This window comes from Ranitomeya imitator, chromosome 2 (assembly GCF_032444005.1).
Source record: "Ranitomeya imitator isolate aRanImi1 chromosome 2, aRanImi1.pri, whole genome shotgun sequence".
Taxonomy (NCBI): domain Eukaryota; kingdom Metazoa; phylum Chordata; class Amphibia; order Anura; family Dendrobatidae; genus Ranitomeya; species Ranitomeya imitator.
This window is the reverse complement of record NC_091283.1, coordinates 34,288,625-34,304,607: the sequence shown is the minus strand read 5'-3', so window position 1 is coordinate 34,304,607 and position 15,983 is coordinate 34,288,625. Positions and strand designations below refer to the sequence as shown.

General features: G+C 41.1%; 1 protein-coding gene across 1 annotated transcript; it reads left to right on the top strand.

The window, feature by feature from the left end:
• The first annotated feature begins 3,407 nt into the window (after positions 1–3,407).
• On the top strand, positions 3,408–15,983 carry LOC138666197 (mucin-22-like). Its single transcript, XM_069754437.1, has 3 exons — positions 3,408–3,598; positions 7,881–15,818; positions 15,901–15,983. The coding sequence occupies exons 1-3, from the start codon at positions 3,493–3,495 to the stop codon at positions 15,981–15,983; spliced, it is 8,127 nt and encodes a 2,708-aa protein (XP_069610538.1). The 5' UTR covers positions 3,408–3,492.

The window sequence follows — 15,983 nt, the reverse complement described above, 5'->3', positions numbered from 1 at the left end:
GTAGGCCTTCCTGCAATGCCTCCTACTCCAACACTCCCTCTCTCCATCACCAGTAGGCCTTCCTGCAATGCCTCTTACTCGAACACTCCCTCTCTCCATCACCAGTAGGACTTCCTGCAATGCCTCCTACTCTAGCACTCCCTCTCTCCATCAATAGTAGGCCTTCCTGCAATGCCTCCTACTCCAACACTCCCTCTCTCCATCACCAGTAGGCCTTCCTGCAATGCCTCTTACTCCAACACTCCCTCTCTCCATCACCAGTAGGACTTCCTGCAATGCCTCCTACTCTAGCACTCCCTCTCTCCATCACCAGTAGGCCTTCCTGCAATGCCTCCTACTCCAACACTCTCCCTCTCTATCACCAGTAGGCCTTACTGCAATGCCTCCTACTCCAACACTCTCCCTCTCTATCACCAGTAGGCCTTCCTGCAATGCCTCCTACTCTAACACTCCCCCTCTCCATCACCAGTAAGCCTTCTTGCAATGCCTCCTACTCTAACACTCCCCCTCTCCATCACCAGTAAGCCTTCCTGCAATGCCTCCTACTCCAACACTCCCTCTCTATCACCAGTAGACCTTCCTGCAATGCCTCCTACTCCAACACTCCATCTCTCCATCACCAGTAGGCCTTCTTGCAATGTCTCCTACTCTAACACTCCCCCTCTCCATCACCAGTGGGCCTTCCTGCAATGCCTCCTACTCCAACACTCCCTCTCTATCACCAGTAGGCCTTCTTGCAATGCCTCCTACTCTAACACTCCCCCTCTCCATCACCAGTAAGCCTTCCTGCAATGCCTCCTACTCTAACACTCCCCTTCTCCATCACCAGTAAGCCTTCCTGCAATGCCTCCTACTCCAACACTCCCTCTCTATCACCAGTAGGCCTTCCTGCAATGCCTCCTACTCCAACACTCCATCTCTCCATCACCAGTAGGCCTTCTTGCAATGTCTCCTACTCTAACACTCCCCCTCTCCATCACCAGTGGGCCTTCCTGCAATGCCTCCTACTCCAACACTCCCTCTCTATCACCAGTAGGCCTTCCTGCAATGCCTCCTACTCCAACACTCCATCTCTCCATCACCAGTAGGCCTTCCTGCAATGCCTCCTACTCCAACACTCTCCCTCTCTATCACCAGTAGGCCTTCCTGCAATGCCTCCTACTCTAACACTCCCCCTCTCTATCACCAGTAGGCCTTCCTGCAGTGCTACCCACTCCAACACTCCCCTTGTCCATCACCAGTAGGACTTCCTGCAATGCCTCTTACTCCAACACTCTCCCTCTCCACCCCCAGTAGGCCTTCTTGCAATGTCTCCTACTCCAACACTCTCCCTCTCTATCACCAGTAGGCCTTCTTGCAATGCCTCCTACTCTAACACTCCCCCTCTCCATCACCAGTAAGCCTTCCTGCAATGCCTCCTACTCCAACACTCCCTCTCTATCACCAGTAGGCCTTCCTGCAATGCCTCCTACTCCAACACTCCATCTCTCCATCACCAGTAGGCCTTCTTGCAATGTCTCCTACTCTAACACTCCCCCTCTCCATCACCAGTGGGCCTTCCTGCAATGCCTCCTACTCCAACACTCCCTCTCTATCACCAGTAGGCCTTCCTGCAATGCCTCCTACTCCAACACTCCATCTCTCCATCACCAGTAGGCCTTCTTGCAATGTCTCCTACTCTAACACTCTCCCTCTCTATCACCAGTAAGCCTTCCTGCAATGCCTCCTACTCCAACACTCTCCCTCTCTATCACCAGTAGGCCTTCCTGCAATGCCTCCTACTCTAACACTCTCCCTATCTATCACCAGTAGGCCTTCCTGCAATGCCTCCTACTCTAACACTCCCCCTCTCTATCACCAGTAGGCATTCTTGCAGTGCTACCCACTCCAACACTCCCCTTGTCCATCACCAGTAGGACTTCCTGCAATGCCTCTTACTCCAACACTCTCCCTCTCCACCCCCAGTAGGCCTTCCTGCAATGCCTCCTACTCCAACACTCTCCCTCTCTATCACCAGTAGGCCTTCCTGCAATGCCTCCTACTCTAACACTCCCCCTCTCCATCACCAGTAGGCCTTCCTGCAGTGCTACCCACTCCAACACTCCCCTTGTCCATCACCAGTAGGTCTTCCTGCAATGCCTCTTACTCCAACACTCTCCCTCTCCATCACCAGTAGGCCTTCCTGCAATGCCTCCTACTCCAACACTCTCCCTCTCTATCACCAGTAGGCCTTCCTGCAATGCCTCCTACTCCAACACTCTCCCTCTCTATCACCAGTAGGCCTTCCTGCAATGCCTCCTACTTTAACACTCCCCCTCTCCATCACCAGTAGGATTTCCTGCAGTGCCACCCACTCCAACACTCCCCCTGTCCATCACCAGTGGGCCCTCCTACAGTGCTGCCAGCTCTACCACCCTATCTCTTCATCACCAGTGAGCTCTCTTCCAGTGCTGACAGCCCTTACAGTTCCCTTCTCCATCACCAGGAGCCTGCATTGCTACCAGTTCTGTGAGCACACAAGCTATTGGGGTGGGTATAACTTCAGGAATTCCCCTGTGATAATGAGCGGGGGTACTCTGGGCCTTCTAGTTACGCCTCTGGCCATTGACCAACATTTAATCAGTGTAGGTATGACCTTTGGGATTCATGTCTCATCGTATCAAAGGGCTCTGGGTGCTTGGGTAAATACTGCATACCCCATCATTTTTCAGAAAGACATCTATCTTATGAGTGGTTGTTGCAGATGATAAGCTTAGCCCAAGAAAGGGTCATAGCACTTGAATAAGTATCATGGACCCTTCACAATGTAGAATGTTGGGAGCTCCTGTGGTCAGACCCCAATCAATCGAAAATTCATTGGCTATTTTAAGAATAAGTCATTAATTGAAAGTGAGAAGAATCCCCTTAACTGGTTTATGTACCGTTATTTCAATCCATTGACTTTGGATCATTCAGTAGGTTAAAATTACAAAAACCCAACATGAGTTGCGCCAATGACCAACACATCTAATAGATATCTATGTATCTATCATAGATCATATCATATCATAGATATCGATATGTATCTACGTATATCTAGATATATCTATCTACCATTCTTCCCTTCCTGTAGGCTGTGAGCTTTTTCTCTACCTGTCCTGCTGTTGTAGTCTAGGAGATAGTTTATTGACGAGAAGCCGTCATATACGGTAATTATAATGAATACAGGGGCAGCAATGTCAAGTTTTATTATCTCTCGTCATTAAGTAGAAACTTTTAGTGTTTAACTTACATTTAACATTTTCTTATGTTTCAACTTGTCCCAATGAACTTATAGATACTTGTATGCCGGCCTCAGGCTATCTCCTCATTCCATACATTATATGGGACAACGTAATGTGACACACCGCCAATATATGCAGCACTGGGGATACACACATATGGACTGTCATAAATGGCTCTAGTGAATGTTCTGCATCGCACAGCAAGAAGGATTACGCTGCCCTCTCCATCATGGGATTCTGTAATGGATTTTTAACTCAGGCCCTCAATGTCATCCATTCCAGTTGCACTACATGGAAAATTACCCTTATTCTCCTGCTTTACCTACAGTGTTCAGGTAAGAAGGTAGAAGCTTGTAGTGAATTAATTTACCGAAAACTTGGATAGGGCTCAATGACACCCTGAACGTGTCCTCAAAGGAGAAAAAATTCAGAGTCCACCCCTTTTTTAATTATTTGGTCAGAATTACAGTTTTTTGTGGACATTACAGCTTCCCACATTCTTCTTTACAAAGTTTTGAAGATTTATTGAGTGCTGTGAAAGAGCAGAAAACTTCCCATACAAGCTGAAATTCTCAGTTGAGGTCTGGAGTTGACCATCGTAGACCACTATCCTGGCTGTTTTTGAGAAATTCCTCTATTAAAAAAATCATTATAGTTTTATATTTGGTGTTCCTATTGTGTGCTGTTAAGTTGCAGCACTGTTGTAGACTGCAGAGGGTTTTCCTCTAGTATACAGTATATCTCATTGTATGCATTGATACTCTTGGGTCTGAAGCAGTAAAAACGTCAAATTCTCCACTTCTATGCTTTATTGTGTACTTTTGGCTTTAGTTTTGGTGTGCTGCTAAGTTGCAGTTCTCTTGAAGATAGCAGATGGTTTTCCTCAAGGATTTACCTTATTATTATTATTTTTTAATAATTTCACTGTGTACCCTATTGCAGTAAGGACTGTTGTAAATAAGCTGTTGTAGATGTTCCTCTACGGTGCTCTACTGTGCTTCCACCAGGTGTTTTATTGCCTTAATTTCGATGTGCGTTCTACAAGGTTTTCTCTTCACGGAACATAGTCCACTACGATGCTTGAGGCCAGTTACACGTGTTTGCATTTCTGCTCTTGAATTATGGCCACGAGTCTCAATCTGATGACAGCTCGAATCACGCAGGATACTAACATCCTAGGAGTCTACGATACTGTCAGTTTGGGTCATTAAACCTATGGTCAGGGCAAGCCTTTGGGTTCCATTATGGGCACGGAAACGCCCCAACATAATGTTCACTCTACTTGATTGAATATGCCATCAATTCCTGATCAGGGAGGATCAGGCAGCTAACATCTTCACTGATGACGAGAACTGAGCAGCTGTTTGACATAGGTGTGGTCCTATCAATTTTTTTCTAAGTCAACTTCGAAAACAAAACCCTGTACAGTGTTTTTCAATTGGTGGACACTGATGGACAGGTCCGGTCAGGTGCTCCTCCACCAACAGCAATTTAGTGAGCAGGAGAACTGTGGAGGAAGGAGGAGAACCCATAAGATTAATATATTAGTAAGTATCCCAAACCATGCCCCCAACTGATCTGTTAAAAGAAAAACAAAATGGACAAACCATTTAGGTGATTTTATGATGTGATGTATAATAAAAATGGCAGCAATAATCTATAGCTCAGGTTGCTCACTATTCCCAGTATTTCTTATTTCCTCATTGTTTGTAGAACTCCCACTACACATTACATTTGTATGACAATATGTCAGAATTTTTAGAAGCTTGGGTTGTACATTTTCTGCATAAACACTCTATAATGGCCCTGTGATTAGCTTTAAAATTTCAAATTATAATGACTGTCATTTTTAGTTTAGTTATAACACCATCTGTTTAGCTGTGCTAGTTTTTTTGTGTAGGTTGAGCATTTATTTATTTTTTATGTTGTTTCTTTGATGTTTTTTATGTTTTTTTTCTATTCAAGGACCTTTTACAGTATTGCTCCTCCCATATGGGTCAAGGGACCTTTTGAGCCCTTCTAAACCTGCAACCCCTGCACCTACTGTAGTTACGCCGCTAGCTACCTGGTTGTACTCATCTCCTAAGATAATGGCATAATCTTATAGGATTACAGAAAAGGAACTAAAAGGCATTAATCCACTATTTAATATTATTGTTGAGGGTTGACCATGAAATTTGACCAGTTAATTAGAAGATCGTAGCAATTATAAGATTGTTTTGAGTTGGTCTCTAGTGTGATATTCCCTTCGACCTGCAAATCTGATCTTGAGAAGGTAGAAATGGAAATGTTTTATCTATGGGGTGTAGCGTGGCTAAAGGTTGTATAGTCGACGGGAGATATGCGTCACATAGGTGGCTTGTTGCTGTGACATAACCATGCCTATCTATGAGTGTGTTAAGGCTCCAGGACTGAGCCTGAAGGACTGGATACTTGTTTTTTCTTTTCCTGAGCTAAAGGCTATTTGCTTTGTGTTATTTTGCTATGTGGTTTATGGAGCAATAAATCCTGTGAACTTTTAATGGAACGTGCCTCCTGAGTGTCAGCCATCGCACCCGAGCGAGTGAAACCCCTACAGGGGATAGATGAAGAATAAGAGCTGTAAATGATGATAGTGGAAGGTTAGCCCTGCTTCTTCTCTGGTAACCTCCAGGCCAGTACCATATGCAGATTATATAAGACTAATGTGAGTACCCCATACACATTAGACTGACATCCGCCAAACGACAGATATTGGCTGGATTTGTCAACAATCCAAAGTGTATGGGAGCCTCCTGAGTCTACTCTGATAGATAATAATGGTTGAGAAAAGGATCCGGCATATCTGATTTCAAACTGCCAGTTCTTTTGCTCTGAGAGATAAGACTCCGCAAGAGGAGCAGTTCTCTTATAAAATAAACAGGAGCACTTGACTATAAGTGCTCTAATGTATTGGGATACGTGAAGGATCGCTGTTGACCGAACAATCATCCAAACCATCATTCACCCAACAGTTCTCTCTTACGTAAGGTGGTGATATAGACTTTTAATCCTTGTGGGACATTTTACAAGAATGGCTATAGGACAGATTTATTTCCAAATTCATCTTGATTTTTTGCAATATCACCCGGACAGCCCATAGAATGACATCTAGTAAAGCTAAAATGATTGATCTTACAACTTTTTATATTGTATCCATATATAAGAATAATGAAGATTTAGGGCAGACTCAATGTTTATACTATCTGAACAATACCCAGGGGTAAAGCTGCTACAGCTGCACGGGGACGAGGAACCCAGCAAGTAATAGTGGCCACACTGCATGCATCTCAGCCAGGGCACTACTATAAGGCTATGTGCACACGTTGCGGATTCTCTGCAGATCCGCAGCATTTTTTGAGGTGCAGAAACGCTGCAGATCCGCAATTGATTTACAGTACATTGTAAATCAATGAGAAAAAAAAATGCTGTGCACACTTTGCGGAAAATCCGCTGCGGAAATGCTGCAGTTTAAAAGAAGTAGCATGTCACTTCTTTTTTGTGAATCTGCAGCGTTTTTGTACCCAAAAAAACGCAGCAAAAATGCACAAAAAAACGCTGCAGAACCGCTCAAAAAACGCGACAAATCCGCAGGTGCGTTTTCTGCCAGGAGAGGCAGAATCCACACCAGAAGTTCCTAAGCCTAATCCGCAACGTGTGCACATAGCCTAATCAATCTGTTTTCGCTCTGGGTAAATTCTCCTCCTGACAATAAGGTCATTGAGAGAGAGACACCCAGCAGCTATCTATGCTCAATCTTCCTATATAGTTAACCAATTATTTGATATTCTTTTAGTTTGTCTTTCCAGGATTTAAGCTCCCAATGTGTAAGCTTGGCAGGCAGAATCTTTTGAATTTAGCCACAGGTTACACTGCTAAGTATAGGAGGATTTTCTCTGCCTAAAGGTCTAAAAAAGTTTTCTTCTTTACAGGCATGTTGTATTGGTAAATAAATACACCTTTTTATATCAGAAAACATCCATGTAGAGTATTTAAGAATTAAACCCACAGTCAAAAGTTTTATTCTTTAAAAAACAGGTATGAAAAATTGTTGAAAAACAATAGTATCAATACATGTTTTAATACACTTTTTAAAAATAATTGTCACAAATCAGTAAATAATATGGACATATTTGGTATTTCTGTAATTATAACAACCCATACTATAAAGTGAACAGATTATTTATGGTGATTGGTAAATGCCAATAATAATGTTTTTTTTAAATTGTTATTATTCTCCATTAGAGCCATGTAAAGTTAAGAGGAATGTAACTCTTACATACTTGTTAGGCAAAATGGTTCTTGAGTTCTGTGTAAATTCAGAATTATTAAAACAAATGTAGCATGCTCTATAAAATGCCTAAATACTAGCAGACATGTAGATTGTCACCAATGGGGACAGAAAGGACTATATTTGTAAAGTGTTGTCAAAATTAATGGGGCTATATAAACAAGTAAAATGAAAAAAATAATTAAAAAAAATCTGTAATTTGATGCTACATTGAGCACCACACGATAACACATAGGTGAAAAATGCAGGTAAGAAAATATATGAAATTCATGCATCTCTAATCATGACTTTATGTTATTATTTTACAGAAAGCTTAAAAACAGCAAAAATTGACAAACGCATCACAAATGTACCGACGACATATCCTTCTAAAGGTAAAGGAACAGAGACTACAAAAGTTATAACAACAGGAGCATCAATTGACAGAACAACTATGAAGGTTAAAACTAAACAAATTACAACGGCATCTTCTAAAAGTATAGGTGGGAAAACAACAAAGCCTACAACTAAAAGAGGTACAACATCATCTTCTAAAAGTAAAGGAGTAGAAACAGCAATGGTTACAACTAAAGTGAGTAAAATAGCATCTCCTAAAAGAAGAGTAGCGGAACCCACAATGGTTACAACCAAAAGAGGTACAACAGCATATTTTAAAAGTACAAGCGCAGAAAGTACAACTAAAGGAGGTAAATTGGCATCTTCTGAAAGTCCAGGAGTAGAAACTACAAAGCCTACAAATAAAGGAGGCACAACGACATCCTCTGAAAGTAAAGGAGTAGAACCTACAAGAGTTAAAGCTAAAGGAGGTACAATGACATCTTCTAAAATTACAGTACCGGAAACCACAAAGGTCACATCTAAAGAAGGTAAAATGGCATTTTCTGAAAGTACAAGAGCAGAAACTACAAAGCTTAAAACAAAAGAAGGTACAACGGCACCTTCTGAAAGTAAAGAAGCAAAACCCTCAATGGTTACAGTTAAAGGAGGTACAACTCCATCTTCTGAAAGAAAAGGAGCAGAAACAACAAAGATTACAAATAAAGAAAGTACAGAAGCATCCGAAAGTAAAGGATTAGAAACTACAATGGTTACAACTAAAGAAGGTACAACAGCATCTTCTGAAAGTAAAGGAGTAGAAGCTACAGTTTTTACAACTAAAGGAGGTACAACCGCATCTTCTGAAAGTAAAGGAGCAGAAACCACAATGGATACAACTAAAGGAGGTACAACAGCATCTTCTGACAGTAAAGGAGCAGAAACCACAATGATTACCACTAAAGGAAGTACAACAGCATCTTCTGAAAATACAGGAGCCAAAACCACAATGATTACCACTAAAGAAGGTACAACAGCATCTTCTGAAAATACAGGAGCCAAAACCACAATGATTACCACTAAAGAAGGTACAACTGCATCTTCTGAAAATACAGGAGCCAAAACCACAATGATTACCACTAAAGAAGGTACAACTGCATCTTCTGAAAATAAAGGAGCCAAAACCACAATAATTACCACTAAAGAAGGTACAACAGCATCTTCTGAAAGTAAAGGAGTAGAAACGACAGTGGTTACAACTAAAGGAGGTACAACAGCATCTTCTGAAAGTAAAGGAGCAGAAACCACAATGGTTACAACTAAAGGAGGTACAACAGCATCTTCTAAAAGTAAAGGAGCAGAAACCACAATGGTTACCACTAAAGGAGGTACAGCAACATATTCTGACAGTAAAGGAGCAGAAATCACAATGGTTACAACTAAAGGAGGTACAGCAGCATCTTCTGAAAGTAAAGGAGCAGAAACCACAATGGTTACAAATAAAGGAGGTACAACAGCATCTTCTGAAAGTAAAGGAGCAGAAACCACAATGGTTACCACTAAAGGAGGTACAACAGCATCTTCTGAAAGTAAAGGAGCAGAAACCACAATGATTACAACTAAAGGAGGTACAACAACATATTCTGACAGTAAAGGAGCAGAAATCACAATGGTTACAACTAAAGGAGGTACAACAACATCTTCTGACAGTAAAAGAGCAGAAACCACAATGGTTACCACTAAAGGAGGTACAGCAGCATCTTCTGACAGTAAAGGAGCAGAAACCACAATGGATACAACTAAAGGAAGTACAACAGCATCTCCTGAAAGTAAAGGAGTAGAAACTACAATGGTTACAACTAAAGGAGGTACAACAGCATCTTCTGAAAGTAAAGGAACAGAAACCACAATGGTTACCACTAAAGAAGGTACAACTGCATCTTCTGAAAGTAAAGGAGTAGAAGCCGCAATGATTACAACTAAAGGAGGAACAACAGCATCTTCTGAAAGTAAACGAACCGAAATCACAATGGTTACCACTAAAGAAGGTACAACAGCATCTTCTGAAAGTAAAGGAGCAGAAACCACAATGGAACTTACAACTAAAGGAGGTACAACAGCATCTTCTGAAAGTAAAGGAGCAGAAACCACAATGGTTACAACTAAAGGAGGTACAACAGCATCTTCTGAAAGTAAAGGAGTGGAAACCACAATAGTTACCACTAAAGAAGGTACAACTGCATCTTCTGAAAGTAAAGTAGTAGAAGCTACAGTGGTTACAACTAAAGGAGTTACAACAGCATCTTCTGACAGTAAAGGAGCAGAAACCACAATGGTTACAACTAAAGGAGGTACAACAGCATCTTCTGAAAGTAAAGGAGCAGAAACCACAATGGTTACAACTAAAGGAGGTACAACAACATCTTCTGAAAGTAAAGGAGTGGAAACCACAATAGTTACCACTAAAGAAGGTACAACTGCATCTTCTGAAAGTAAAAAAGCAGAAACCACAATGGATACAACTAAAGCAGGTACAACAGCATCTTCTGAACGTAAAGGAACCGAAACCACAATGGTTACCACTAAAGGAGGTACAACAGCATCTTCTGAAAGTAAAGGAGCAGAAACCACAATGGTTACAACTAAAGGAGGTACAACAGCATCTTCTGAAAGTAAAGGAGCAGAAACAACAATGATTACCACTAAAGAAGGTACAAAAGCATCTTCTGAAAGTAATGTAGTAGAAACGACAGTGGTTACAACTAAAGGAGTTGCAACAGCATCTTCTGAAAGTAAAGGAGCAGAAACCACAATGGTTACAACTAAAGGAGGTACAACAGCATTTTCTGAAAGTAAAGGAGCAGAAACCACAATGATTACAACTAAAGGAGGAACAACAGCATCTTTGGAAAGTAAAGGAGTAGAAACTACAGTGGTTACAACTAAAGGAGGTACAACAGCATCTCCTGAAAGTAAAGGAGCAGAAACCACAATGGATACAACTAAAGCAGGTACAACAGCATCTTCTGAACGTAAAGGAACCGAAACCACAATGGTTACCACTAAAGGAGGTACAACAGCATCTTCTGAAAGTAAAGGAGCAGAAACCACAATGGTTACAACTAAAGGAGGTACAACAGCATCTTCTGAAAGTAAAGGAGCAGAAACAACAATGATTACCAATAAAGAAGGTACAACAGCATCTTCTGAAAGTAAAGGAGTAGAAACGACAGTGGTTACAACTAAAGGAGTTGCAACAGCATCTTCTGAAAGTAAAGCAGCAGAAACCACAATGGTTATCACTAAAGGAGGTACAGCAGCATCTTCTGAAAGTAAAGGAGGAGAAACCACAATGGTTACCACTAAAGGAGGTACAACAGCATCATCTGAAAGTAAAGGAGCAGAAACCACAATGATTACAACTAAAGGAGGAACAACAGCATCTTCGGAAAGTAAAGGAGTAGAAGCTACAGTGGTTACAACTAAAGGAGTTACAACAGTGTCTTCTGAAAGTAAAGAAGGAGAAACCACAATGGTTACCACTAAAGGAGTTACAACAGCATCTTCTGAAAGTAAAGGAGTAGAAACTACAGTGGTTACAACTAAAGGAGTTACAACAGCATCGTCTGAAAGTAAAGGAGCAAAAACCTCAATGGATACAACTAAAGCAGATACAACAGCATCTTCTGAACGTAAAGGAACCAAAACCACAATGGTTACCACTAAAGGAGGTACAACAGCATCTTCTGAAAGTAAAGGAGCAGAAACCACAATGGTTACAACTAAAGGAGGTACAACAGCATCTTCTGAAAGTAAAGGAGCAGAAACAACAATGATTACCACTAAAGAAGGTACAACAGCATCTTCTGAAAGTAAAGGAGTAGAAACGACAGTGGTTACAACTAAAGGAGTTGCAACAGCATCTTCTGAAAGTAAAGCAGCAGAAACCACAATGGTTACAACTAATGGAGGTACAACAGCATCTTCTGAAAGTAAAAGAGCAGCAACCACAATGATTACAACTAAAGGAGGAACAACAGCATCTTCGGAAAGTAAAGGAGTAGAAGCTACAGTGGTTACAACTAAAGGAGTTACAACAGTGTCTTCTGAAAGGAAAGAAGGAGAAACCACAATGGTTACCACTAAAGGAGTTACAACAGCATCTTCTGAAAGTAAAGGAGCAGAAACCACAATGGTTACAACTAAAGGAGGTACAACATCATCTTCTGAAAGTAAAGGAGCCGCAACCACAATGATTACCACTAAAGGAGGTACAACAGCATCTTCGGAAAGTAAAGGAGTAGAAACTACAGTGGTTACAACTAAAGGAGTTACAACAGCATCGTCTGAAAGTAAAGGAGCAAAAACCTCAATGGATACAACTAAAGCAGGTACAACAGCATCTTCTGAACGTAAAGGAACCAAAACCACAATGGTTACCACTAAAGGAGGTACAACAGCATCTTCTGAAAGTAAAGGAGCGGAAACTACAATGGTTACAACTAACGGAGTTGCAACAGCATCTTCTGAAAGTAAAGGAGCAGAAACCACAATGGTTACCACTAAAGGAGGTACAGCAGCATCTTCTGAAAGTAAAGGAGCAGAAACCACAATGGTTACCTCTAACGGAGGTACAACAGCATCTTCTGAAAGTAAAGGAGCAGAAACCACAATGATTACAACTAAAGGAGGAACAAAAGCATCTTCGGAAAGTAAAGGAGTAGAAACTACAGTGGTAACAACTAAAGGAGTTACAACAGCATCTTCTGAAAGTAAAGGAGCAGAAACCACAATGGTTACCACTAAAGGAGGTAAAACAGCGTCTTCTGAAATTAAAGGAGCAGAAACCACAATGATTACCACTAAAGGAGGTACAACAGCATCTTCGGAAAGTAAAGGAGTAGAAACTACAGTGGTTACAACTAAAGGAGTTACAACAGCATCTTCTGAAAGTAAAGGAGCAGAAACCACAATGTTTACCACTAAAGGAGGTACAACAGTGTCTTCTGAAAGTAAAGGAGCAGAAACAACAATGATTACCACTAAAGGAGGTACAACAGCATCTTCTGAAAGTAAAGGAGCAGAAACCACAATGGTTTCAACTAAAGGAGGAACAACAGCATCTTTGGAAAGTAAAGGAGTAGAAACGACAGTGGTTACAACTAAAGGAGTTGCAACAGCATCTTCTGAAAGTAAAGGAGCAGAAACCACAATGGTTACAACTAAAGGAGGTACAACAGCATCTTCTGAAAGTAAAGGAGCAGAAACCACAATGGATACAACTAAAGCAGGTACAACAGCATCTTCTGAACGTAAAGGAACCGAAACCACAATGGTTACCACTAAAGGAGGAACAACAGCGTCTTCTGAAAGTAAAGGAGCAGAAACAACAATGATTACCACTAAAGGAGGTACAACAGAATCTTCTGAAAGTAAAGGAGCAGAAACAACAATGATTACCACTAAAGAAGGTACAACAGCATCTTCTGAAAGTAAAGGAGCAGAAACAACAATGATTACCACTAAAGAAGGTACAACAGCATCTTCTGAAAGTAAAGGAGTAGAAACGACAGTGGTTACAACTAAAGGAGTTGCAACAGCATCTTCTGAAAGTAAAGGAGTAGAAGCCACAATGGTTACCACTAAAGGAGGTACAACAGCATCTTCTGAAAGTAAAGGAGCAGAAACTACAGTGGTTACAACTAAAGGAGTTACAACAGCATCTTCTGAAAGTAAAGGAGCAGAAACCACAATGGTTACCACTAAAGGAAGTACAACAGCGTCTTCTGAAAGTAAAGGAGCAGAAACAACAATGATTACCACTAAAGGAGGTACAACAGAATCTTCTGAAAGTAAAGGAGCAGAAACCACAATGGTTACAACTACAGGAGGTACAACAACATCTTCTGAAAGTAAAGGAGTGGAAACCACAATAGTTACCACTAAAGGAGGTACAACAGCATCTTCTGAAAGTAAAGGAGCAGAAACGACAGTGGTTACAACTAAAGGAGTTGCAACAGCATCTTCTGAAAGTAAAGGAGCAGAAACCACAATGGTTACCACTAAAGGAGGTACAACAGCATCTTCTGAAAGTAAAGGAGCAGAAACCACAATGGATACAACTAAAGCAGGTACAACAGCATCTTCTGAACGTAAAGGAACCGAAACCACAATGGTTACCACTAAAGGAGGAACAACAGCATCTTCTGAAAATAAAAGAGCAGAAACAACAATGGTTACAACTAAAGGAGGTACAACAGCATCTTCTGAAAGTAAAGGAGCAGAAACAACAATGATTACCACTAAAGAAGGTACAACAGCATCTTCTGAAAGTAAAGGAGTAGAAACGACAGTGGTTACAACTAAAGGAGTTGCAACAGCATCTTCTGAAAGTAAAGGAGTAGAAGCCACAATGGTTACCACTAAAGGAGGTACAACAGCATCTTCTGAAAGTAAAGGAGCAGAAACTACAGTGGTTACAACTAAAGGAGTTACAACAGCATCTTCTGAAAGTAAAGGAGCAGAAACCACAATGGTTACCACTAAAGGAAGTACAACAGCGTCTTCTGAAAGTAAAGGAGCAGAAACAACAATGATTACCACTAAAGGAGGTACAACAGAATCTTCTGAAAGTAAAGGAGCAGAAACCACAATGGTTACAACTACAGGAGGTACAACAACATCTTCTGAAAGTAAAGGAGTGGAAACCACAATAGTTACCACTAAAGAAGGTACAACTCCATCTTCTGAAAGTAAAGGAGCAGAAACAACAATGATTACCACTAAAGGAGGTACAACAGCATCTTCTGAAAGTAAAGGAGCAGAAACCACAATGGTTTCAACTAAAGGAGGAACAACAGCATCTTTGGAAAGTAAAGGAGTAGAAGCCACAATGGTTACCACTAAAGGAGGTACAACAGCATCTTCTGAAAGTAAAGGAGCAGAAACTACAGTGGTTACAACTAAAGGAGTTACAACAGCATCTTCTGAAAGTAAAGGAGCAGAAACAACAATGGTTACAACTAAAGGAGGTACAACAGCATCTTCTGAAAGTAAAGGAGCAGAAACAACAATGATTACCACTAAAGAAGGTACAACAGCATCTTCTGAAAGTAAAGGAGTAGAAACGACAGTGGTTACAACTAAAGGAGTTGCAACAGCATCTTCTGAAAGTAAAGGAGTAGAAGCCACAATGGTTACCACTAAAGGAGGTACAACAGCATCTTCTGAAAGTAAAGGAGCAGAAACTACAGTGGTTACAATTAAAGGAGTTACAACAGCATCTTCTGAAAGTAAAGGAGCAGAAACCACAATGGTTACCACTAAAGGAAGTACAACAGCGTCTTCTGAAAGTAAAGGAGCAGAAACAACAATGATTACCACTAAAGGAGGTACAACAGAATCTTCTGAAAGTAAAGGAGCAGAAACCACAATGGTTACAACTACAGGAGGTACAACAACATCTTCTGAAAGTAAAGGAGTGGAAACCACAATAGTTACCACTAAAGGAGGTACAACAGCATCTTCTGAAAGTAAAGGAGCAGAAACCACAATGGTTTCAACTAAAGGAGGAACAACAGCATCTTTGGAAAGTAAAGGAGTAGAAACGACAGTGGTTACAACTAAAGGAGTTGCAACAGCATCTTCTGAAAGTAAAGGAGCAGAAACCACAATGGTAACAACTAAAGGAGGTAAAACAGCATCTTCTGAAAGTAAAGGAGCAGAAACCACAATGGATACAACTAAAGCAGGTACAACAGCATCTTCTGAACGTAAAGGAACCGAAACCACAATGGTTACCACTAAAGGAGGTACAACAGCATCTTCTGAAAGTAAAGGAGTAGAAACGACAGTGGTTACAACTAAAGGAGTTGCAACAGCATCTTCTGAAAGTAAAGGAGTAGAAGCCACAATGGTTACCACTAAAGGAGGTACAACAGCATCTTCTGAAAGTAAAGGAGCAGAAACTACAGTGGTTACAATTAAAGGAGTTACAACAGCATCTTCTGAAAGTAAAGGAGCAGAAACCACAATGGTTACCACTAAAGGAAGTACAACAGCGTCTTCTGAAAGTAAAGGAGCAGAAACAACAATGA

Coding starts and splice junctions, on each gene's coding strand:
- LOC138666197 (XM_069754437.1), top strand. CDS start 3,493: ATGGGATTCTGTAATGGATTTTTAACTCAGGCCCTCAATGTCATCCAT. Junction 3,599..7,880: donor GCTTTACCTACAGTGTTCAG/GTAAGAAGGTAG, acceptor ATTATTTTACAG/AAAGCTTAAAAACAGCAAAA. Junction 15,819..15,900: donor AATGGTTACCACTAAAGGAG/GTACAACAGCAT, acceptor ATCTTCTGAAAG/TAAAGGAGCAGAAACCACAA.